The sequence below is a fragment of the Stegodyphus dumicola genome, chromosome X2, assembly GCF_044657685.1.
Source record: "Stegodyphus dumicola isolate Sdum_Otavi_A_Nest chromosome X2, ASM4465768v1".
Classification (NCBI taxonomy): domain Eukaryota; kingdom Metazoa; phylum Arthropoda; class Arachnida; order Araneae; family Eresidae; genus Stegodyphus; species Stegodyphus dumicola.
In genome coordinates this window covers 6,775,707-6,801,407 of record NC_140781.1, presented here as the reverse complement: position 1 = coordinate 6,801,407, position 25,701 = coordinate 6,775,707, and the positions used below count along the sequence as shown (strand labels likewise).

Genomic DNA, 25,701 nt, shown 5'->3' with positions numbered 1-25,701 from the left:
TTAATTGGTGATGTCAATGCAGTTTTATAGAAAAGCTTTCAATCTGTTAATTTCCTTGGGCGAGTAAAATTAGGCTTGTTAACACCGAGCCTTGCTAGTACAGGTAGGTGATCCGAAGATAGATCCGTAATCACTTCCATAGAGAAGGGAAGATTGAAGTTTGCAATGAAGAAGTACAATATATCAGGGCGTCTGTTGAGGGTGTTTGAACGATAGGTTGGCTGATCTGGTACAAACATATAAATAGGTTCGTTTTCCACGTAATGGTGAATTACATTTCCATTTGCGTTATTGTGGTTGCATCCCAAGTCGATGTGGTTCGAGTTGAAGTCGCTTCCAATAATTGTGGGGGTTTGATTACTGAGATAGTATTGCAGGTCTTCTGCGATTGTCAGAAGGATTATAAATTTCGCAGAATCTAACGTTGCCTAGTTTAGGAATATTTACATTTGTACATACGATTTCAAAGCCTTTTGAATTGTCTGTGGATATAAGTCCAGAGCACAAAGACCGCTTGTCATATCTAAGAACACCTCCACCACGGTGTCGGAGCCGATCACATTTGTAAGTGTGATAATTTGCTATTTTCAGGTTGTGTCTAGGCACAGCATGCGTTTCAGTGACTAGACAAATATCTAAGTCATGCTGGTTAAGGAAGTGATGAAATTCGTGCATTTTTGTTGCAGGATTTTGGGCATGCCAATGGAGTCCCAAAATCTTGCAACAAAAATGCACGAATTTCATCACTTCCTTAACCAGCATGACTGTCCAGGTCCAATGGAGATAGGAGCAAATGAGGTTGAACTATTCATATTGGAGCTGGGAAGGCATGATTGTTTTGATGAGACTGAAGTTGACTGAGATGTAGTATCCTTTAGCATTGCAATTGCAGTAGTGAGAGTTGCGATCACAGACTTGGCTTCTTCAAGCTTTGCAGAGAGCTCAGCTAATTCGGATGACTACTGCTCTAGGGAAGGCTGAACACTGTTCATGATAACACGCTCTGAGTAAAGATTATTTCCAGGGGAAGACCGCCCGGTTTCGGGAAGGTATACACATCCACGAAAGGAAGCAGTATGTCCCTGACCGCAGTTGACACAGGTGGGCGGCTCAGAAGGCGGTTTAGTGCAGGATCGAGATTCATGACCCCCACCGCACTTAACACAGCGTGGTGATAGGTCGCATTTGGCACGCACATGACGAAAATTCTGGCATCTGTGGCATTGAATGGGACGGCGTCGGCCCCTGTAATCCTCTACGTTGATGCGTAGTCGCATTAAGTATTCTAAATTCTGGATAGTCCATGATTTGTCTGATCTGGGACGCGTAACCAGATAGAGCGGAATCTTTTGAATGTCAGGTTCTTCGGTGTCTGGTTAGTTGTTTTACTCGATTGACTGAGTATCCAAGCTCCGTAAGAGCTACACCAACTTCAGTAAGTTCCGTATAGGAAGGAATGCTTCTGATAACCACTTTCAGTATTTTATCATCAAGAAGCATATGGGTGAAATATTTCACTTCCTTAGAATAGAGCAACGCCGTAATCTGACGGTGCATGTCACTGAAGAAAACTTTAATTTCGAAGTCAAAATCACTTCTCATCTTCGCTTTGAAGTCGAGTTTTGCCTTTTTTAACATGTCATTCAGTTTCTTCCAGGTTAGGCTGGGATCTTGAATAATTATTGGAGGTAGCTTAGAGATACGTCTGGGATATTGAAATCCGCTTTCCTGGTCATCCTGGGTGGGTGGTGGTTCCATTTCAGCAGTCTGCTCGTTAGAACGTGGAGGCGCAGGAGCCTGGACAGTTAGCTCTCTTCCTCCGAGGATAAGGCACACTTAGCTTTACGGCTTTCCTGCGAAACGGACTTTGCGGAAATAGCTGGTTTAAGCTTGGAAATCCTGCGCTTAAACTTTGAAGCTTTGGTGCGTCTCTTACTCAATTTTTGAGAGGAAGGTCTTTGTATTTTCTGCTCGGTAATGTCCTCCAAAATCTCAAATTTATTGTAAAATTCCAGGGATGGGCTTCTGACACGTTTCCCAGGTGCGGTCAGTGACGAGTCTTGGGTGTTGCTGCTGCTATCCTTGGGATTTGATGCAGGAACGGGAACTTGTTGTTTTAGGCATTGCGCATATAGATGAAAGTAGCGAAGTAGTTATCTGACATCTCGTCAAGTGAATTTTCCTTACGACGCTTTTCTTCCAGCAGATAAATTTGAGATTAAATGAAATGCAACATCAATTCGATCGCACATATAATTGAAATCAGAGAGAAAAAGAAGATTGAAGAAAAACCCGGTAAACAGGCGCAGCAGCTGTAATCCAAACGTAGAACGGCTGGTTTGATCACCCAGTCGTATAAACGCAGGTGTGCGCTGAGTCGCAAACGAAAATCCGAGCGGGAGCAGCAAGCGAGACGAAAAGCAACCTTCTCGAATGACAGCACTTTAATACTTTGATACGAACGTGCAGGGTTTCTACTGCGGCAGCAATACTTCTCTGCAACCTGAGATGTTTCCACAATGGGCATGGTGATGAGGTTTACATGAGTAGATCCCAAGATGGGATATCAGCATTCAAAAGAAAGAAAATGACCCAAAAACATGGCTTGGGAAAGTGAAGAATCTGCTGGAGATCTTGGAGAAGACCAGTACTTCTAAAAGTCGTTACCCACTGAATATCGAACTGACGATCTGCGTATCTGTAGGTCTATGCTCTATCAGTTCTATCAGTGGAGAAAGCGTCCAAAGTCTAACGTGGGATGAGATAGTTTTAGCTGTTTTGACTTAATATATTAAAGAAATGAACAGTGAAGGTGACAGCTTGACTTGTGTCGAATGGAAAGAGAGTGACAGCGCGCGACAGCGCGCATTCACTCTGCATCAGATAAATGAATGTCTGGAACAACAAAAGGATGATAAGAAGAATCGAGATTGTAAAATGGGATATTTCACTTAGCCGTCATCAGTCGGCGAAGGAAGATGTAATGAATGAAAATAGACAAACAATGTGAAAATAAGTTGGATCAGTAAAGTAGTAAGTACTTCAAATGCTAATTAACAAAATGTTAGATAAGAATATCCGAAGGATATTTGTGTTTTTCTCTAGGAAAAGGTGAGCATCGCAAAGAACTGCTACAGCTGTTTGGATGTAATAGTACAGAAAGGAAAATATTTCTTGCACGTTTTTTGATATAATTTTGTATAGTATCAATTTGAAGATCTCTGTAAAAGATGACATCACACTTTTACAGAGCATATACATATAACTTTACAACAGATCATGGTTTAACAAATCATAAACAAGACACAATAAACAACCAATCAAAAATAACATAAAGAATGGCATTAAGTTTCAGAATAATTCGAACCTGACTGAAAGCTAATGCATCGGACTTGACAGAAAACTATACTTCTTTTAACGAGTAAGAATGCGATTACAAATATCTCAACACGAGTGAATGGCAGAATTAACCCGTGTTCTGCACTTTCATTATTAACTTATTGGAAAGTACTATGAAATTTTGAATGCTTTCTCCACACAAGTTCCTGATATGCTTCTTAGTCACTTCATATTTTCACAAGCGTCGAGTATCAATAGAGTACCGAAAGGATAGAGCATAGACCTACAGATCCACAGATCGTCACTTCGATATTAAGGGGTATCAGAAACCCCTATACCGACAATGTTAAATTGGCCATTTTTGATGTACCTTTTCTCAAAATCTGCTGTAGATACAAGCTTGAAATTTTTTCTGTAATTAAAGTATACCTATCTGATTATACTGAAATGAGCTTTTGAAACATTTTGAATTTTAGAGTAAATTACAGGATATTTTGTTAGGCATAGTAAAATTTAGCACTTTTCTCACACAAAAAAAAAATTTAATTTTTTTTCTAAGTTTATTACAAAAAGCTCATTTCAGTAAATATTAAGGAACCTAATAAATAAGCTGTAAAACGTTTAGATACCTGTGAGCAGTAGTTCCTGAGAAAAGGTAAATCGAGTATAAAAAAATCACGTTTGGAGAAAAACCCGTTTTTATGTAAAAATCCTCATTGATTAAAGCAGTAGATCACAAATTGAAACTAGATTTTTTTACAGTTCTAATTTTCATAGAAATTAATGGTATTGTTAGAAAGATAAAAGTGTAGAGAATTTGAAAATGCAAAAATCCGAAATCACAATTTTTTGAAGATTTTGGGGTTCCAACTCCCCTTCAGTGGGTAACGACTTTTGGAAGTACTGGTCTTCTCCAAGATCTCCAGCAGATTCTTCACTTCCCCAAGCCATGTTTTGGGGTAATTTTCTTTCATTTGAATGCTGATATCCCATCTTGGTATCTACTCACGTAAACCTCATCACCATGTCCATTGTGGAAATGTCTCAGGTTGCAGGGAAGTACTGCTGCCGCAGTAGAAACCCTGCATAATCACGTTCGTATCAAAGTATCAAAGAATCAGAAGAATTTCTGATACTGATGTTTACTCGTTATATCGGGGTTGATTTGCATCTCTCGGGAACCGTGAGTAAATGAAACTAATTTTGGTTTTCTGTTATTACAACCAATATTTTGTTGAAATTAGTATACCCAAATTCATATGAAAATAATTTTTCTAAGTAAAATATTATTTAATTTTATCTGAAATTGACTTAAGTATCAGTATAATTTTTTTTTTATATTTTGCAATACTCCAAATGCTTGACCACTAGTAATTGAGTTAAATAGAATTAGCTTATATTTAAGATATATTATTTCAAGCGTAAGTGAATGATGTTTATGCAGTTTTTTCTGAAGTGAATGATAAATATTTTTTTTTCAGTGCATTTACTCTCCCGTACCATACAAGGAACATATGTAAGCGAAGGAGGGGGATTCGATTACGATCAGTCTTGGCTGTGTGCCATGTAAGTCTTATAAAATTTATTCGTTTTTGTTATTTTTATTAATTTCTGTTTCTTTCTTTCCTTGTGTTAATTTAAGTTTCTTTCTTTCCTTGTGCATTTTTAAACGCCATTTGAATGTAACGGATGCTACTACGCTTCTTAAACGAAAATGAAAGACTGTTAAATCAGATTTTACTTGCTTTATTATAAAGTTTACAGACGCTAACAATGATGATTTAGTATATTTTTGTGCTCGACTTTAGGATTTGTTGAGTAAAAGGAAATTACTTGATAATAGTAGTCCCTATTTATTCTCCGAAGATTAATATAAATCTGATGTTTTACAATGTGAAGAACATATAGCCAGTGTCAAACTCGCTATTTTTGCTGTTCTCACAGCTGTTCAGAATGTCTTACCTGCAGCTGTTAATAACGCTCTCGTTACTAATGTGCTTTCCCAGGACTCCTACGCCATTTTCGCATTCCTATGAAGCCATTTTCGCATTCCTGTGAAGTTACCTGTAGTTAAACATGAACCATTCCGTGGAGAGGAAGAACAGTTGTATCTTATGTCGAAGGTAACCCAAAATTTTCAGCCATTGATAAGTATGTATTTTTTAGCGGTTACTTAGTAGAAGAAACAAAGAGATTAGTTGATGGAATAAATATTATCGCAGATACTTATGAAACTACAAACAAAAACGTCTTGTTGCAAATATGGTGATAAAAATAGAATAATTCAAGCTCACCTTGAATATTTGGAAATTATTAAGTCAATAAGACATCTATCACCTACAGCCTTGAATGAAGTTTTCATCGAGTGTAACAAAGGCTGCAGGATTTAATTGCTTTAAGAGAAAATTTCGAAGGATACGGCCGTTATGTTTGTTATTTAATAGCATTTGTAGAAGATGGTTTATTCATGTCAAAAGAGCGAAAGTTTCGGAAGAGAATAATACAGCATTTTGACAGTTTTTCGCAGAAGAAATGGAAGGAGCACTTACTGTTCAAAAGATAAGTGAGAAATCATTTGATTATATATTTTCTTCTTCTGCAGCAGCTCTAAATACTAACTATAAAACCCAAAATGAAAATGGTTCAAAGAAACCATCATAATTTTGCCCATTCTGTAATATTAATGGGCACTGGCCTCAAAACTGTGAAACTATAACTGATATTGAAACGCGTATTCAAAAGCTAAGAGTGCTGGTAGATTTTTCTTGTGTACGAATCGAAGACATAATTTTAAAAATTGCGCATGCAAAGAAAAGGCCTTTTGCATTAAATGCAGAAAGAAGAACCACGTTTCAATCTGCAAAAGTCCAAATATCGTTCCAGTTCCTCTCGGAATTTCTACTAATCAAAGAGGTATATTTGCTCCTAACATTACTCATTTGCAAACTGCTTGACTCTATGTCACTGGTCAACAGACGTTACTAAATTAATTCGATGCATTTTAGATAGTGGAAGGTGGTCCAGTTTTTTTTCATCCACATCTCGTAAACACACTAAACTTACACGTTAACAGTTCGGATACACCTCAAGTTCCAGCATTTGAGTTTTCTTCATATATTGCACAACCTAGGCGTGAAGTACATCTTGAAGTGCCCGACATCTGGAATAAAGCTACAGTCACCCTAACGGTATCTGAAAGCAATAAAACTCATGCATATCATCCCACTGCACCAGAAGATATTATACGTCTTGTTCTTAAACAGAAATTGAAACTTGCTCATACTTGTCATACGTCAAATAACATATCTATATATAAGTGTTGACTGGTGTAGATTTCTATTGGAGTGTTGTCAAAGCCTATCCACCTCTAAAATTAACGGAAACTCTTGACATGGTGCCTTCTATTTTTGGTTGTATTATTAGCGGATCTCGTTCTAAAACTGCTGTTTCTTCTTTAGCCGTAATTAATAATGTTAATACACCAACTGCCACGCACAAAATATATAAAGGTGTTAGAAGTTTTGGCGGTTTAGAAATAAAAATTAAACCTTCTCAAGGCAGAGAAACGTCCACTAATGATGAAGAAATTTGAAAAAGTTTCCACAATTCCTACAAAATCACAGAGGGACATCCAGTTGTGAAGCTGCCATGGAAACAAGATGTCATTCCATCTTCCGACAGTTACAGTGTGGCCCTGAAACGTTTTCAACTCTTGCGCAGAAAACTGTCTATTAATCCAAATTTACAGCATGTTTATATGGAATGCATACAAGATTATATTAATATGAACCAGGTCAAATTAGCCTGTAATGATAATGTTTGAGATTCTAAATATTACTGTCTTCCTCATTATGCTGGTCATGTTCTAGCAAGCAGTACGCAACCCTTGAATACTGCATCTGTTGTGCTATTCACGTGCTCAACTACTCGAGCTTTGCATCTAGAACTCATTTAGGGCGTGAAAACTGATAAGATCGAAGTGACACTTCAGAGATTTATTGGTCGACGAGGACCTTCCTCACACCATCTATGTATACTGACAACGCCACCACCTTCCGCGCGGCAGACAAAAACCTAGCCTCTCTCTGAAACGCCGTAACTGATAATACAGACCAAAATTTTTATTCTACAAATATCATTGAATGAAAATTTATGGTGCCACGAGGATTTTGGTGGGAACTTTCAATAGGATTAACTAAAGGATATCTTAGAAAATCGCTTGGTCGCTCGTTGTTAAATGAAGAAGCACTCTCTGTTGCGTTAATAGAGCTAGAAGTCTCCCTGAACAGCAGTCATTAGTGTATGAGGGAGGAAATGACGATTCCGAAGAAGCCTTGACTTCAAGCCATTTTCTAACTGGTCAGAAACTGACAAAACTTCCATCGAAAGTCCAATCCGAAAACACGAAACTTACGCAAAATCATAGGATGCAGTAAGATTTGTTGAATATATTTAGGAAGAGATTATTTAAAGAATATCTTCAGGAACTACGAGTTATCATCAAATACTATACAATATCCACAAATTAGTTTCCATTAGGAAAGGAAATCTGGTATTTCTGTAGAGGATGTATGGCCTCTCCTTTTGAAAGAATAATCGAAAGCCGCGACAGAAAATGCAGATTATGGTTTTTGCGTGTTGATCGCAAAGAAGTTACTCAACCGGTGCAGTTAATCAAACCTGTTAAGTTGACCAGGGTGAGGTGGATGTTCCGTATTCTCGCTTGACAGTGTTGCTCATAGCGTCAGTCATGATTTTCCAACACGTAGATGATTTAAATTTGAATCTATCAGCACAAAATTGTAAGAGTGAAATGTTTATGTTTAGGGCAGTTTCATGTACAATAATGAAAAATAAAATGTGTATATAAACGTTTGATAAGTTTAGTCCTGTGATAGTCTTTGCTTAAAATGCATCAAACTTAAATTTTCAAATGAACCCTTTAGAGATAAAAAGCAGACACTAAGGAATGGTCAACGACTTCTATGTGTTAGTTGTTATCGCTCCTCGTCTGCAAACCGGCAAGTCCTGATTTGCATTCCTGCTCTTGTTAAAACTTTCAAGTATAATCCAATTTAAATAGAGCAAAAAACAACATATAGGGTTAACGTGACCACTAAACTCTGTTATATGACTTCCAAGAGTAATTTTTCCATCAAACTTGGGAGTCAGCAGTCTGATTCACAGTCGAAAGAACTCTTTAGAAGATGTAAGAGAGCTTCTTTTGGTTTATATTTTCATCTTACTCATTCTAATGATATTAGTTAATATTTTAATAGGTACCAACTCTTTTAACAAGTTTTGATCTCTGGTCGAATTCCCTTCATTTTTAACTTTTTGTACTTTTTGTTTACCTGCGAAGTTATAAATTTCTCTGCTTCCTAACACTTCAGGAAAAATGTGTCGTTAATCATTTTCAGCAAGCACAGGGTGTTCAAAAGCGATTATGCTATTAAATACCTTTTTTTCAGCTCTTCGTAGATCCAAGGTTAAGAAATAAATCAAATAAAGTGAATTTTTAAATGACGGCAAGTTTCAGCGCATGATGTATTTGATTAAAAATGACAGAAACATAAATTTTTATGTGCGCTTTGTAAAAGAATGTCAATGACAGAAATATTTTTCAGAGCTGAAGTAGCCAAAGGAAATGAAAATATTCCTCATGCAATCACATCTACTCTAGATACACTTAATTAAACTTTTTGGGTATAAGGTATTTCTCCCGCCTCCTTAGCATGCCTTTGTGGCGTAATGGTCAGCACACTCGGCGTGTATTCGAGGGGTCCGAGGTTCGAGTCCCGGGGAGGATATTGCTCATTTTTCATGTTTCCTACTTCAAAGAAAAACTAATGTCTCTACAGTGGCGCCCGAACTAAAAAAGGTGGTGGATTTTGATTCTCCACTACCAGGATTTGGGCGATTGGGTCCCCTAATACCCAGTCGCCCTTTAAAAGGGGGAGTATATAAGGTATTTCTCCCGCCTTTTTAGCATGCCTTCGTAAAGTAATGGTCAGCACACTCGGCACATATTCGAGAGGTTTGTGTCCCGGCGAAGGCATTGCTCTTTTTTCACGCTCTCAGCATCGTAGTCGAATTTCGTCAAAATATCATCGTCGAAAATAAAGCAGTTCAAAAACTTCTCAGTGGTAAAAAATAAAGCACCTAAAAAACATTGTATGGCGATAACATTACACACATTGCATTGTGTTTCTCAGGCTTTATAATTGTAAATGGATATTCGCATAATGATTTGTGGACGCAGGATGGAAAGAAGGATAAATTTTATTTTCATATTTTTATTAACTAATAAATTTATAAAAAATAAAGCAAGAAATTTAAACAAAAAATAAATAATTTTCATATAATAGTATCAGATTAACAAAAGTGAAGAAAATAATATCATAATAAACTTAGCAATTTTTATAGATAAGGGCATGCAGTTACTTACCTTCCTTTTTCTAATCTTTTTTAAACTTTACGAAAAAAAAAATTGTAAATGACCTTTCTTAGTTAACTATGTCAATTTAAAATTTTATTAAGTGCTATAAGTTGCATTAATTTTCTATGCTAATGTTTTCATTTTATATTTTCACCAATATCCTTCTTTTTGCGCTCCCAAATCATTATGTGAATATCCATTTACAATTATTAAAACATGAAAAACGCATTTCTGCGATGTTATCGTCATGCGATGATTTGTAGGTAATTTATTTTTTACCACGATATTTTCGACGACGATGTTTTTAAACTGCAAAGTTTTTGAACTGCTTTATTTTTGACGACGATATCTTCTACCACGATACTTTAGAACTGCGATGTTTTCTCTTTGCTTTATTTTCTCCCACGATGTTTTGTGTTACGACGTTTTCGCCTTGCGTTGTTTCGACCGCGACGTTTTCGTGCGCGATGCTTTCGCCGCGATGTTTTCGGCGGACACCCTCTACAGTAGTGGCAAACGACATCAGACTCTTTGCAGGCCCGATTCTCCAGTATTTGCCACGAAACAAGGATTACGCCAAAAGAGATTCTATTAAGTGTTTGAAGAGATTTCAGAGGAGATACCAGTTGGGATTTTCTACCGCCAAATCATATTTTAAGTGAAGATTGTATCTTAAAAATTTTCTTTATGCTCTAAAAATGCGCGCCCATCTTTGATGAATTATTAAGGAATAGTATTCTGTCAGAACAACATAAGGTCTCACACATCTCTTCGGACACTAAGAAGTGATCATGATAAAGTACGCTAGTGCCATCTGCCTAAAGGGATGGATACCTTTCTTGAATGCTTTCCAACAGAAACTGGTTACACATGGAGAAAGAAACTAGTCATGTTACACATGGAGAAAAACATGTAAACGCCCATGCACCCAGCTAGTTAGTATTTGAAGCCAAGTCGGACTACTAATGTTCAGCGCTTTTATTCATTTGCCCGGAGTTATAAGAGTAAGACTCAGGAGTTATAAGAGTTTGGGCGACAGCTCATACTACATCGTCATATTGTCTTTATGTTTCAAGAGAATGCAACCTCTTTGGGTCATAAAACAATTTTCCTCAGGAACAGCTGTGCACCAAATGTAAACTTTCTCTCAGTTGCCTACAAAACTTCAGTGGAGTATAAAATTTTCCCAGCGGTCTTCAAAATTAAAAAAGCGAGGAATTTTACAGGAAAGAAACGGGGAAAGTTACTCTATAAAATGCGAAACTTTTCAGATTGTAATGGAGAGTATGTTGGTGTTATTGACTGAAACTCAATAAATGCATTTTACAATATAACCGAATTCTTTTATTGAAAAACACAATAATTTTTGCACACCCAATATTTGAAATTTGTTGACTTAAATAAATTCTCATGCTTATTATTGATTTAAAATCAAGATATGTAGATCAAGTTCAAAAGCAGCTGCGTAACGGAAGCCATTTATTTGGCTATTAACAGTTTCGCCTTGACTAAAACAGCTTTCATAGTATAATTTATACCTAATTCGTTTATTTAGGCTGACATTAAAAGCACCTTAACGAATTTTGAGCTCAAAGTTGCGGAACATTTTGCTTTTAAATAATTAAGACATATGAATTGTAAGATTCTCACTAGTGTAATTCTCAGTACTGTAAAAAGTGACGAATCTTAAGAACTAGTTAGCGAATAATCGCTTAAGTTCGTGTAACAAGAAACAACAAGAAGGAAGGGTACCTAACCCTTTATTATTCCAATAAGATTTAACAAAACTCCATCTTGGAGTGCACAATAAAAGCCGACATTTGGGTTTGAACTTAAAAGACTAAGAAATTAACTAAAACTAAGATTAACTAAAGAAACATAGCCGAAGCTATCAAGATTCTAAACGAGTTGGCCCCTTAACTCCATTTAACTACGAAGCTTATCAAGGGCCTGAGTACGGCCGAGCGTAATAACAGCTTTGAGAGAGAGAGTAGCCAAACGGTAGACGCGCGCAAATCAGAAACTCTGATTCTCTCTAATTCTGCAAGTAGACTTCGCGGTTTAAATACCGCTCCTCCTCATTAAGTATTCAGAATGATTCCAAAACTACGTTCTGGCCGGAAGTAGTAAGCTGAAGTTAAAGTTGACAGGAAAGGAACTTTAACTTAAAATTTAACTGTTAATAAATTTAACATAATCCTTACAGAATTATTTTTACTTACTGGAATTTTTACGCTTTTGCCGGGTGCGAAATTATTTTTAACCAAAAAACTCTCCTTACCACAGTGTAGAAACTTCCTTTGTAAAATTTAATACCCTATTTTAAGAAGCTACGTAATCGGAAAGTCTAGGATCAATATTTATAGAAATGAAACTATCATAATATCATCATTTTTAATATGGTATATACTAAAACGCAGATAAAATTTCTCCTAACAAGCCTTATTAAGTCTAACATCAGCGAGCTATATTTGTGCAAAAATATTCACAGCAGTCGAGATTTTATTATATGCTGTCTCTTTATAATGCAGTTTCTCAATATATTTGTTTTTCCATAATACATTTTTGAGTAACCTCTAATTCCCTCTGCACGGTGATAACAACATACATTACGATCGTAAAGTAGGAAGGTTCATTCCGACCTTGAAATAACCCGTTTTAAAGTAGCAGATCAATATATTATTTATGTTTATGAAGTGTATGTAACTTACTAGAATCCAAGAACTTTTATAAATTTCTTTATAATTTTGTAATTATTTGTTTTAGGTGCAACTTAGCCTCTCTGCAGAAGCGGCATGTAGCAATAGCCAGGCTGAAACATCCGGCGAACATGGGTCGAACACTGCACGAAGTGCGCTTTTTCATCCTTGTTCTCACTCCCAGCAAAGAGGTAATCAGCTCTAGATCCCTGTTTTTGAAGTTTTGAATCAAACTACTTCACATTTAATTAAAATATCAGCTTAAACATACGTGAGCGTTTTCATTTCATAAATTTGTACTTCGTTTCCAAATCATTTATCAACTGATGGGAAAATGTTCAGTCAATTTATGTTCCTTTTGATTGCTCAAATATTGTTTTTTGAATGATATGTGATTCATTATATTAAATCTTAAAATGACGTTTTTTATACCATGTTAAGTCTGTAAGTTTCTATACTGTACGCTATAAGACTTTATAAACTATATATATTTATTATTTCGTATGCTTCTTAATAAAAGTTTAATTAAATTTGAGCTGGTATTTGTTGGTTGACAAAGACGTCTTTAATTATTTTAAGCAATTCTCTTTCTCTAGATAATGGTAAAGAGTCTAATACTCTAAAACCTTAAAATAGCTAAAACTTAATTTGTGTAATCTACTAATGTTCTATTACTTTGATAGAATTAGACTTGAAAAGATTCAGATGATATTTTATCATGAGAATCTAATTAATATGATAAACCTACAAAGAAAAATTAAAGAAATTCAATGAATCAAGAGAAATTATAAGTTAGACGTTTATGGTCGATTTAGGTATTACACCACTACTTTGTTTTAATCTTTCTAAAGTTTATGTGTTTGAAACCAGTTATCACGTAACAAAAGCATTTCAGCTTCATCCTAATGAATTTAAAAAGCTTCAAGTAAATGGTGCTTGGTGTCGATGCCAAAATGATTTGTTTGAATTTATGTTTACATAAACGTATATCGTTATCTTCACTGATCATTGAAATCATATTAGGTATAGACTGCATCAGTTCAGATGTCTGATCAAATCACTTATTCACCATCCAAGACTCAAAAAAGCAGAATGCCATTTTAGTCATTTTTTGCTTTCTTCTTTAGAGTTTTAAATTCTGCCAGACATACAGATTTTGGATACTTCGGTCTGTAGCCTTCAAGTACAAGTGATGAGTCCAAAAAGTAATTGTCAGTAATGTTACATTTTTTATGTAACTGCAGGAGTTAATCGATTTGGCAAGCGAGAAAACTAATAAAGTTAAATTCAGTGTTCAAATTTTTAAGCTTTTTATTACAGACAAAGTTAACTATTATGTACTTTTATTACAGATTTTTCGTAAAAATGAATATTATGAGTTCCGTTATAACATATTATTTGTGATTAATTCATTAGGAATATAAATGATATCTTCTTCTTCATCAGCTATATGTAAGGTTTTTGTCATTTCGATTTATTCTAAATTTTATATAGTAATCATGTATAACAGGAGGAAGGAATTTAGCAGGTCCATCATGTCTCTCCTTTTTTTCCTCTTCAGTGTTAGCTTTAGATATAATGAAAGCTGATCTACATTTTTCAAATTTTGTGGTGTATCTGTTATAGATCTTTCTAACTTCATGCAGTGCATTAAGAGCCAATTTATTGGAAACCTTATAATGGGAACTTTATAAGATCTAGACTTTTTAGGCCACATAAACTAATCTAGAGCTTACAATCAACTGGACGAATTCTCGCCCGGGCAAGCAGTAATAACAGCACAGAAGAATAGCGAAAAATAACCCTTTATTATTTTTCAACTTATAACGTTGCGCGCCTCTAACTAGCACGCAACCAAGAGGTGACTGTGAAAGCTTGTATAAACCACAGAGTCTTATAAAGGGTTTAAGTCCCTTTTTATTCAACGTACTAATTTACAATTGCGTCCTCTTGACGCTTACAAACTTTGCCAACTAGGCAGTCAAAATAAAATAATAACCTGAAAAGAAAATAAAGACAAGATTCTAACTACGAGGCTCTCTAAAATAACTAACTCACCGCGTTTTACAAATACCGCAGCTAATTCAGCAGACTTGAAGCTCACTGAAACAATTGCAACTACTTCCCGCCAAGCACATAGGCCGCAACGCGGGGTTCTTTAATTCTCGATTTCTACCTCCACGCTCGCTAAGTAAGAATAACTCTCTCTCACCGAACTTGTTTCCTTCTATTTAAATCATACTACTTCCGCTGATAATTTGAATGCTTGCGCGTTCTACTCAAATTTACATATTCTGGCATTGGCAGTTCCAGGGAAAAGTAAGGCTTGGCAGGAAAGATAGTTTAAACTTAAAATAAATGTTAGTTAAAATAAATATAAACCCTACATTTGCCGCTGCCAGAATTTGGAAAACTTGGAAGCAGGTCCTACAAACGACCTGTTGTAAGTTTATCTAATTCTGAACTAACTGGCGAAAGCCTCGTTTACACAAAAAAATCTTATGTAACAATTAAAATTCTGTTAGTCGTTACAAAGCTTTCTTCTTACAGCAACTTTTCCTGGACTTCATCAATCAATCTTGGTCTTTCCTTCCAGCATCTGGAAGGAATAAGTATCAGTATCTTTCTACATACATTATAATTTACACTTTCTTGACACAATAAATTTTTGTTTTTAACGTTTCGTTTTTCTTAGTTATTGCTTACTTCACATTCATTCAATTTTTCAAGCATTAATTTAACTTTACCCTGGCTCTCCACCGTGTGTGGTGTCAAACGGGAATATTCGTGTTTTAGTCTTACAACACTTCCCCTAACCACCATGATTTGTTAGAATTCAACGACCAAATAGACACACCTTACTCGACATTCTACAACTCAATGAGCTACTTTAATATTCTTAAAAATTCAAATGTAGGTGGAGAACCCTACAAAACACATTCATTCTAGCTTCCCCCTCATTCATCTTTAAACATGCAGGCTTTCGCTCTTAAGCATGACTTTACAGTTTAATACTTAATTTTTGACTTCATTGCTTTTAAGCATTCACTTTTAGCATCTACAATTTTATGCTTCTAGACTAAATTCTACTTTTACATAACATGCAAGTATTTACATACATTTACAAAAGTTTAATACATATGCTTTTTACAATTTACCATAAAATGAATAAGAGAAAATAAATTTTTACTTTACTCATTCTTCGCCAAGCTGGCGGCACTGAAACTAAAATTCTTATTAATACAAGAATACGAAGTTATTTTTATCTCCGGCCAAATTTTGGCTTTAACATAACAGAATTAATCTTTCGACCAACAGAAAATGCTTGTTTTTAGCTTTTACACTTAAAGAAAATAATACTTTTGCCTTAGCTAAATAAAGTAAAACAAAACTAAGTCTCAACCGAGACATATTGACTTTCGTCAAAACATAGAACTTCGTACTTATGCATAACATTTCGGAACAAAAGAGAAAAAAAAATTATAGAAGGTTTTAACTTATCTTTGAGTTTTTGATGCTTGAAACTCCGTCATCCGTTTTTGACAAAATTGATCCCAAGTTAGAGGTGTCATGGATGTCAATCTTCTCCTTGTTGATCTCCACGTGTCGTCCCCGTTGATCTTTCTTTTGCGTCCTCTACATGCTGGCCTCTTGACGGAGTAATCGTCTGGTTGTTGGCCTTTGCGTTTCTGCCTGGGACGGCTGGTCTTGACGTCCTCCGGTCTGGAGTCCTTGAATTTCTTCTTTTCCTCGTACTTCTGTGCCTCCTGTTGGCGTTTCAGTTTCCGGAACGGCGGCCTTGCTGGCACCTGACTCTGTGGCCGTGTGCGCGTTCTCCTTGATGTGTAATTTCTCCTGCCATCTTTTGTAGGTGGTGTTTTCGTCTTTACCACGGTTTCTTTACCCGGTTCATCTGTATTTTTGTTTTTCTTAAACGCCGGAGTTTAAAACTCATTTTTTCTTTTTGATACCAACGTCCGGGTTGTAGAAGTGCTAGGTCTCTCTTCAGTTCTCCGTTTCTTGGGTGGTGGAATAGTTGCTGCAGTCTCTGGCCCTTCTATTTCGTTTAGACTTGAGTCCTGCAAGAAACTTTTAAGGATTTCAAAATCATTTGGATTATAGTATTTTTTCACCTGGTCGGGACTTGCTTTACAGATTTCCCCTCTCTCGTTTTTAAGATATAAGACTACTCCTTTGATTTCCTGAATTACATAGGGGCCTTCAAACTTTGGAGCTAGCTTTGCCATAAAATTGTCTGGGGCACTTGATAAAGAAAATTTCCGTTTCAATACTTTATCCCCAACTTTAAAATCTGCTTCACGGCGTTTTTTATCATAATAAATTTTCTGCCTATTTCTTGCCGTATCCGAAGATTTAAGCGCCTGATCAATTAGTTTTTGCACGTCCTTTTGTCTAAATTCCTGCTCTCTTTGTTGCACAAAGAATAATTTATCTAAAGGCGTAATTAACTTTCTGCCTAAAAATAATTCTGCTGGAGTTTTTCCCGTAGTATCATGATGTGCCGTTCTTAAAGCATAAGCTAATTCATTTATGTAGCCATCCCAGCGCTTGTGATGTGTGCTAACGTAACTGCGAATTATTTTTACAATGTTTTTATTAACTCTTTCTGCTATGTTAGCCTTTTATCGGTGCACCGTATTTTAAAATGTATCTGTGTAAGAATGCATCTGCGACTGTTTTGGCTGACGCGCGTTTAAGTGGAACAATTTCTATCCATTTTGAAAAATGATCTACTATTACTAAAAGAAAACGATTTTTATTTAACTCGCTCTGGGGGAAGGGACCAAGGAGATCTATGCCTAAAATTTCATTCGGAAATGTAGCGCGAATGCTATTTAAGTACCCGGCCGGGCTGTAATTAATATCATTTATTAACTGACATTGATTGCAGGACCTGACATACGCCGTTACTATTTTGTATAATTGTGGGAAATATACCGCCTCGCGTACCCTTTTTAAAGTCTTTCTGACCCCGAGGTGGCCCGCTGTTTTTTTTTCGTGCAACTCCTTCAAAATGCTTAATCGAAGCGAGGCTGGGATGACTGGCTTATACTCAAGATTTTCGTTCGTTGTTTTCGTATAGAATAATAAATTATCTATTATTTCATAGTTTTTTGCTCTATTTCTTATCGCATCGATATCTGTGTGCTCAAAGCTTTCGGGGTCTTTCAAATAAGCATAGATATTTCCAAATTCAGGATCAGCTTTCAGTTCAGTAATAACCGTATCTCTAGAATCTAAAATTTTTGAAGTCAACACAGCGCATTTAAGTTCATTACCTTCATCGTCCAGTTTTATACGAGAAAGTGCGTCAGCTACATTGTTTTCCTTACCCGGTTTATATTTTATTGTGATATTATATTCTTGGAGTTTTAAAGCCCATCTTATTAACCTGGGCGTTAGGTTTTTTCCCGAGTAAAGTCTACCAACAGCCGCATGATCCGAAAAGACTGTTACTGGCGATTTGCCGAAATAAACTCGAAATTTGTGTACAGCCATTAATACGGCTAATGTTTCTCTTTCTGTAGCTGTATAATTCCTTTGTGTTTGATTCAATGTTTTACTAAAAAATGCCAGCGGATGGTTATTTTGCATAAGAACCGCACCCACCGCATAGTCTGATGCATCTGCCGCAATTTCCAGGTTTTCGTCCCCCTCAGGGAATTTTAAAACAGGGGCATTAATAAGCGCTTCTTTTAATCTTTCAAAAGCTGTGTTCGCTTCCGCTGTCCACGTAAATTTACTCTTTTTTCTTTTGATTACTAAGAGTGGTTCAACAATATTAGCGAAATCTTTTATGAAAGATCGATAGTAAGAACATAGTCCAAGGAAAGACGAAAGTTTCTTGGCGGTGTTGGGCGGTGGGAAATTCTTAATAGCTTTTATTTTTGAATCTTGCGTTTCTATACCCTTTTGCGAAATTTTATAACCGAGATATTTAAGTTCTTTAGTTGCGAACTTGCATTTTGAGGCGTTAATTGTAAGACCGGCCTCTTTTAATAATTTAAAAACTTGTTCGAGGTCATTAACGTGTTGTTCCAACGTACTACTCGTTATAATTATATCATCTAGATAAATTAAAGTTGATTTTCCTAGGACAGGCTTTAGAACAATGTCCATAGCTCTCTGGAATGTTGATGGGGCCCCACACAACCCAAAAGGCATGCGTAAAAATGCATAAGTGCCCGATTTTGTTATAAACGCGGTTTTATGTATATCTTCGGGTCTCATAGCTATTTGATAGTAGCCAGACGTTAAGTCCAAAGTAGACATATATCTTGTCGATTTGATCTGTCTAATGATCTCGTCTATAACCGGCAAAGGGTAAACTGGGAATTTAGTTATGCTATTTAGTTTTCTATAATCGATAGCAAACCTCCAAGCCCTTTTATCCGAAGGAGGAAACTCGTTCTTTTTCCTACATAGTACGACTGGACTCGCGTATTCACTATTTACGGGCGTTATTATTTTATTCTTTAACATCTCCTGAATATGTTCTTCGATGATTACGTCTTTTTGTTTGTCATAGCGGTAAGGTTTAGTCCTACAAGGTTTTTCGGCATTTAATTGAATCTTGTGAGTCACGATCTGACAGTTTCCCGGTTTTTCTGAAAACAAATGAGAAAAATTACTCACCACTTGCTGTATTGCTTTACTTTCCTGGTCATTCAGATGGCTAAGGTCCAATTCAGGTGTCTCTGCAGGTTCCACCACCCTCTGGTCCATCTCCAGCACCACGGAACTATCTTGAAAATTTAATTTGGCCCTCGCGGCCCTTAAAAAGTCCATACCTAAAATAAGAGAGTGTTGGAGGTGTTTCACCACAAAAATTAATACTTTGAGATTTTCCTCTTTTACCTGTATGTTTAATGATACTTTCCCGATGCAGTGACATGTTTTTCCTTGCGCCGCTATAATTTCCGTATTTCTGGTTTTAAAGAGTCGTATCCTATAAAAATTCTTTTTGAAGAACTTTTCACTCATGAAATTTCCTTCTGCTCCTGTATCGATGAGGGCTTCTACTGGTACATCGCCAACCAGGCCTTGTATAATTGGTAGCTGTGAGTTTTTTACGATGACTGTATTTAGATGTCTATTTGAGGGTTTTTCTAAAACTTCCGGGGTCTGGACCCTTCCTTTCACAGGCCCCTCTAGTCGTTTAAAGCTTTCCTTTCAATCTGTGTCTTCTGGGTACGCGGATGCTTATTTTCAAATTTTCTTTTTGGGCCTTGCCCTTCAAGTTTCGATGCGTTAGCTTGATAGTTCTTTCCCCCATATGAGCGATTTCCATTTCTTGTTTCCTCCTTCCTTCTGGTACTTTGAGAATATGTTTCCCCTCTCGCTCTTTCCGCGATTCTGCGATTTTGAAACTTCACCGCCAATTCGAAAAGTTCCTGCAATGTGGTTGGGTTTCTAATTTCAAAGTAGTCTTGGACAGCGGGTAACAATCTTGGTAATATTATTTCAATAATCTCCGCATCGGGTTTGTTGCCATACAGCATATCCGTTAGCTTGATTTTTCGTAAAATAAAGTCCGTCAATTGTGCTGTATCCCGTTGATAGAAACTATATAGCTCGGCTTCCAGCCGTGCGCGATCTTTCACTATGGGGAAGGCCTTTACTAACGATTTTTTGAAATTTTCAAATGTATACGTCGAGCTTCCAAATTCACCTAGTAGAAATTTTCCTATATTTTTCCACCATAGCGCGGCCTGTCCTCTTAGTGCTGATGTGGCAATAGCAACTTTTTGTCTTTCAGGCACAGGATAGAGCTGAAAGTGGTTTTCTATACCTTCTAAAAATACGGACACCGAATTTTTTCCGTCGAAATAGACGTTTGGCTTGATTGATGCTCTCAAAGTCTGGACCAGGTATCCAAATCCTTCTAACTGCGTTGTCATCTCTTGTTGTTGTTCAGCGGCTTCCATCCAGTTTTCGGCCATTTCAGTTCGATAAGTGTTCGGGCGCCAATATAACGTTGCGCGCCTCTAACTAGCACGCAACCAAGAGGTGACTGTGAAAGCTTGTATAAACCACAGAGTCTTATAAAGGGTTTAAGTCCCTTTTTATTCAACGTACTAATTTACAATTGCGTCCTCTTGACGCTTACAAACTTTGCCAACTAGGCAGTCAAAATAAAATAATAACCTGAAAAGAAAATAAAGACAAGATTCTAACTACGAGGCTCTCTAAAATAACTAACTCACCGCGTTTTACAAATACCGCAGCTAATTCAGCAGACTTGAAGCTCACTGGAACAATTGCAACTACTTCCCGCCAAGCACATAGGCCGCAACGCGGGGTTCTTTAATTCTCGATTTCTACCTCCGCGCTCGCTAAGTAAGAATAACTCTCTCTCACCGAACTTGTTTCCTTCTATTTAAATCATACTACTTCCGCTGATAATTTGAATGCTTGCGCGTTCTACTCAAATTTACATATTCTGGCATTGGCAGTTCCAGGGGAAAGTAAGGCTTGACAGGAAAGATAGTTTAAACTTAAAATAAATGTTAGTTAAAATAAATATAAACCCTACAAACTAATAACAGAAAAGGCACGTACTTTCTGCTTTACAATAACACCGACAACTTGCGGTGGAACTTAAATGTTATAACATAAATCAATTCAAGTCTACATAGAATAGTGCTGGATTAGCACGTCAAGTTACTGCTAAACTTAGGATAACTCAACAAACCTAACAGACGCGACAATGAAACATGCGCTGGCTGGCAAAAACACGTTCTGAATAAACTTCAATATTCACTTCGCTCAACTTCAAATTTACGTCCTGGCAAGGAAATGCGAGAGGAAGTTGAAGAGTTAAGGAAAGATAACAAAATTTTGAATAATAGGTTGTAGAGACATTAGGTGATTTGGAAAAGCGGAAGAGATGAAAAATGAGTAACGCCTTCGCCGGGAATCGAACCGCGGACCTCTGGAATACGCAGACCACCACACCACGAAGGCATGCCAAGAAGGTCCGAGATATACCTTATATACTCCCCCTTTTAAAAGGGCGACTGAGGTTTTTAGAGGACCCAATCGCCAAATCCTGGGTGTGGAGAATCATCATCCAACACCCTTTTAGTTAGGGCGCCCCTGTAGAGACATTAGGTAATTTGAAAAAGCCGGAGAGATGAAAAATGAACAAACGCCTTCTCCGGGAACCGAACCGCGAACCTCTGAAATACGAGCCCAGCATGCAGACCACCACACGACGAAGGCACGCCAAGAAGGTGGGAGAAATACCTTATAAGGTTAGTTCACCTTACAACTTAGGAAACCCTACAACTTTTCTGTCAATGACTGAATTTTTAAGAAAAGATATTTTTAAGAAAAAATACTGAGCCATTTAGATTACATTAAACGGCTCTTTCTTTTTGCATGCTTATATTGTACCAATCAACTGGTGAAAAAAAATGTTGTTTAATTTTTTTCGCATGTGACTCGATAATGGAGAAATCTGAATCATTAGGCAAATAGCTATGTCTTTTATCAAAAATTTCATTTCAGTTGCCTCATCCCTTATTTCCGACTTTGAACAAGTTTCAAAAACCTTACGACAGTTTGGATATTTCTGTTTTGTCCGGTACACAGATCTGAATACGTTTTAATTTTTCGAAAATTTTAGCTTAAGATTTTATGTACTTTATTAAGCATGATGAAGTTCCTTGACAACAAGAATTTCTTTCCACGACATCTTTCAGTTTCTCGCCAAATAAACACGTAGTTTATATTTTTTTTTGAAATCATGGCAATCGAAATCGCTAACTTATAAATTTTGGTTATAATAAGCTACGGATGTGGTCAGTTTAGGAAAGGCTGAAGAAAATACGAAAGTGTTCTGGATGCTGCCATTCGATCTGCAGCCATATGCCTACAAACCTGTTCAGCCTCTTCTAAGTGAGTTTCCTTTTCAGTTTTTGTCATCTGAAGCATCTTAATGCCAGAATTTTTATTTGCAAAGAATCTCAAGTTTCGCATTTATCTTTAGTCATTTGTTTATATGCAAGTTAAATTTTGTAGAGAATAGTTTATATTAATAATTCTCTTTTACTGGTACTATCTTCCTTTTCATATTGTGTGACGTATAATTCATACATTTTCTTAATATTTAAGTCAGGATTTAAATATTGTCATCTTGGATTATGAGTTCAGGTGTAATGACTGGTGCAGGCTTTATTGCTTGCAGTACGGGTTTTGCGCTGATCAACCAAATACGTAACTTTTTCTTTAGAACAACATTTATGGACCCGTCTGTTGCTCATCTGATAAGTCCTTAAAATATTTTTCTGCAAATGGGAATTTCATTTCGGTTTCTTCAAAAGTAATATGTAAAGGAATGTGATCTTGGTTCTTTAGTGTTTTTCTCGTGGGGTATCTTTTTTTTATTTCTTGAACTTCAATACAACCTCTAAAGAAAATATTTTGCTCAAGTTCACTATTATGTAAACTATAAAATGTCTTTGTGGCAGTCCCTTTCTCTCATCCGAAATACGTTTTTGATTACACTTTTGACGACATTTCGTCAACAAATGTTTTTGCAGTATTAAATTTCCTCCTCTATTCCTGTATGCCAACCATTTTCTTCTCTTATGCTTTTCTAAGCTTCGGACCCAATTATCAGGAATACAACTTGTTTTCCTCCCAAATAATCTGTTTGTTGCAATAATTTTACTGTTGCAATCAGAAGAAAGTGAAGAAAAACATAACTGTTTTCTTGAGTCAGACTTTCTGTTAATAATTCGTATTGAAGGACCATCATATGATTCAATATTTTTCGCATCCACTATTTTTTCACTATTTTTCCTCTTGATCTTAACGGTATACATCTTTTTTTCTTAAAAATAATTATAAGATTGAAATGATTCTTTGTAATAATCCAAACACAATACTTGATTTTTCGGCAACTAGACTGTGACTAACCAATTTATTTTATTTTAATTCTGATAAAATAGCACTAAACATTTACCGTTATCATTCAGCACGTATTGCTGAATTTGAGTTCAATTATTGTAAAGATTTACGTTTAAGTACGCAGGTAATCAAAATGGCTTCCGAAGTAAATTATTTTAATTCAATGGCCCAAACAATTTTGTCTTTTAATGGTGTTATTCTTTACTATTTGGTAAAATTGTTATCAATATAAAAATTTATGATTAAACCAAGTGCTTTGACACTTAAATTTCACATATTTTAAAAGTGGAATAATCGATTTCTGCAGTGAACCGTTCATATTTTGCTGGAAAGAAAAGTAATTCTAGATTTCTAAAAGTTCTATTTTTGAAAAGCCGTTTATAACATAATAAGCTATCCTATACTTTTTCTCATTGAGCGGCCAAGCGGTAAAGTCGCTGAACACTGGTATTTCGGACCTGGACTCCTTTCCAGGCAAGCGGGCTGGTTGCATGAAAGGTTTTGTAAATTTTTCCATGTGTAACGTGTATCCCAGTCTGTTGCAAAGTCCTTCTCGAAAGTATACTCTTTAGGCAAATAGCTCCAGTGTGCTCTGCCGTATTCTCAATAAACTAAACCAAGCCAAACTTTCTCATTGAATAGAAAATAAATAGCGTCAAATTACCGAAAATCTAATCGTCATAAGATTTTTCCAGAAGTTAGAATTTTATTTTGAAGTTCATAATTCACGCTCATCACTATGTGGCATCATATAATGAGTCAGACTAAAAAATCACTATTTTATTTTCAAATTATAGAAAAGTTTTCAAGGTATAATTTAAAACTAATTAATTTACTTTTGTTTAATTATTTACAAAAAGAACTTTTCTTGAGAATTGAAAAGCAATACTTTTTTTTCCTTTTCTTGAAAAACGAAACCTCACCCTTTTAAAAGTTATGCATTAATTGATCCCTCGGAATTAAAAATAAAACTTCGTAATTTTTGCATGATTTTCTTTTCCTAGTTGAGTACTGAATCGGACTTGATATCTGAGGGTCAACACATTACAATTGACGAATACTTAGGCAGGAACAAGCACCAGTTTGTTGAGTAGTTCTAGTTAACGCGGCAACGTGAGTATTAGAGTAATCATGAGTCTTGAGTAATGAGTAGATAAGATCATGAGCAATCACGTTCTTTCCGCAAGTTTAATAAGAAAAGAATAATGCAAATTCTTATTTAATGAGCAGTTAAGCATCTAGTGGGGCACTATTGCTGAAGTTTCCTTTAAATGCAGTTTTGGTACTGTGTGTGAATGCAACATTGGAAACTTTTATTGAAACATTGGGCTAAATCTGCTCAACAGTACCATGTAGAATGCATGTCTTTTACAAGAAACATTTGCGCAACACTTAGCGAAGTCTTATATTATTTTATGAGAATTGTGAAATATTCAGTTCTTTAATTAGGCAGTACGAAATGGCATTTAAATAATTAAATTAATTATCATAGCTATAGAAGTGTAACATTAATTATTGGAAGAAATTCAGTTATTTTATAAATAAGAAGGATTTAAACAATATAATAAGAAATAAGAAGGATTTAAACATTAGCTTAAAATTAAGCTAAACTGTTATATTATTAAATTATGTTTTGGTAAAATGGCTTTCAAATAGAGGGAATTTCGCAACATTGCTCCACGTGTTGGATGCAGTAAGTTTCATTTCCAAAAGAGGCTTCCAATTCATATTTGATATAATTGGAAAGTCTAGACTAGAAGAGTATTTTTAAACACAGCTAAATTTGCTTAAAATGAAACCTTTGCAAATGAGGAAATGGTTATATTTGCAATTCTAAAATATACATGTAATACTTCATTTGTTTTTAATTTATGACACTTTAACCGATGTTCAGTAAAAATTGACCGAATTTTCTATAATTTTTTTCAATATGAATTTTATAATTAAATGAGCATTTTAAAAGTATTCAGTTGTTAGTTTAAAACTTATCACTTTTAATGTCCTTTATTTACAATTTAACAATTGTTAAATGTAAATAAAGGACAATTTAACAATTATCCTGTATTTACATTTAACAATTGACGAAGAAGCACGAAAATTAAAAACTGGATACCAACAGACATATTAGTGTCTAATTATAGCTGTTTCCAATCAAATCAAAAACCAAAGTCACATTTCATTATTATTTCACAATGTAGCATATATAGGGGTGCTTTCTTAAAAAATAAACTAACTTTGGGGAGCAATAACTGAGGACACAGTATCAGGCTCAATGTTTCTTCTAAC

The 25,701-nt window shown here is 35.8% G+C and overlaps 1 protein-coding gene across 2 annotated transcripts in view; it reads left to right on the top strand.

The window, feature by feature from the left end:
• The window catches only part of LOC118195362 (solute carrier family 4 member 11-like), an 842,086-nt gene that overhangs the window by 690,049 nt on the left and 126,336 nt on the right, over positions 1 to 25,701 (top strand). For both annotated transcript variants that reach the window (XM_085809451.1, XM_085809450.1), the window contains exons 5-6: positions 4,821 to 4,905; positions 12,545 to 12,668. In XM_085809451.1, the coding sequence (XP_085665577.1) occupies positions 4,821 to 4,905; positions 12,545 to 12,668 (209 nt within the window). The remainder of the gene's footprint in view (positions 1 to 4,820; positions 4,906 to 12,544; positions 12,669 to 25,701) is intronic.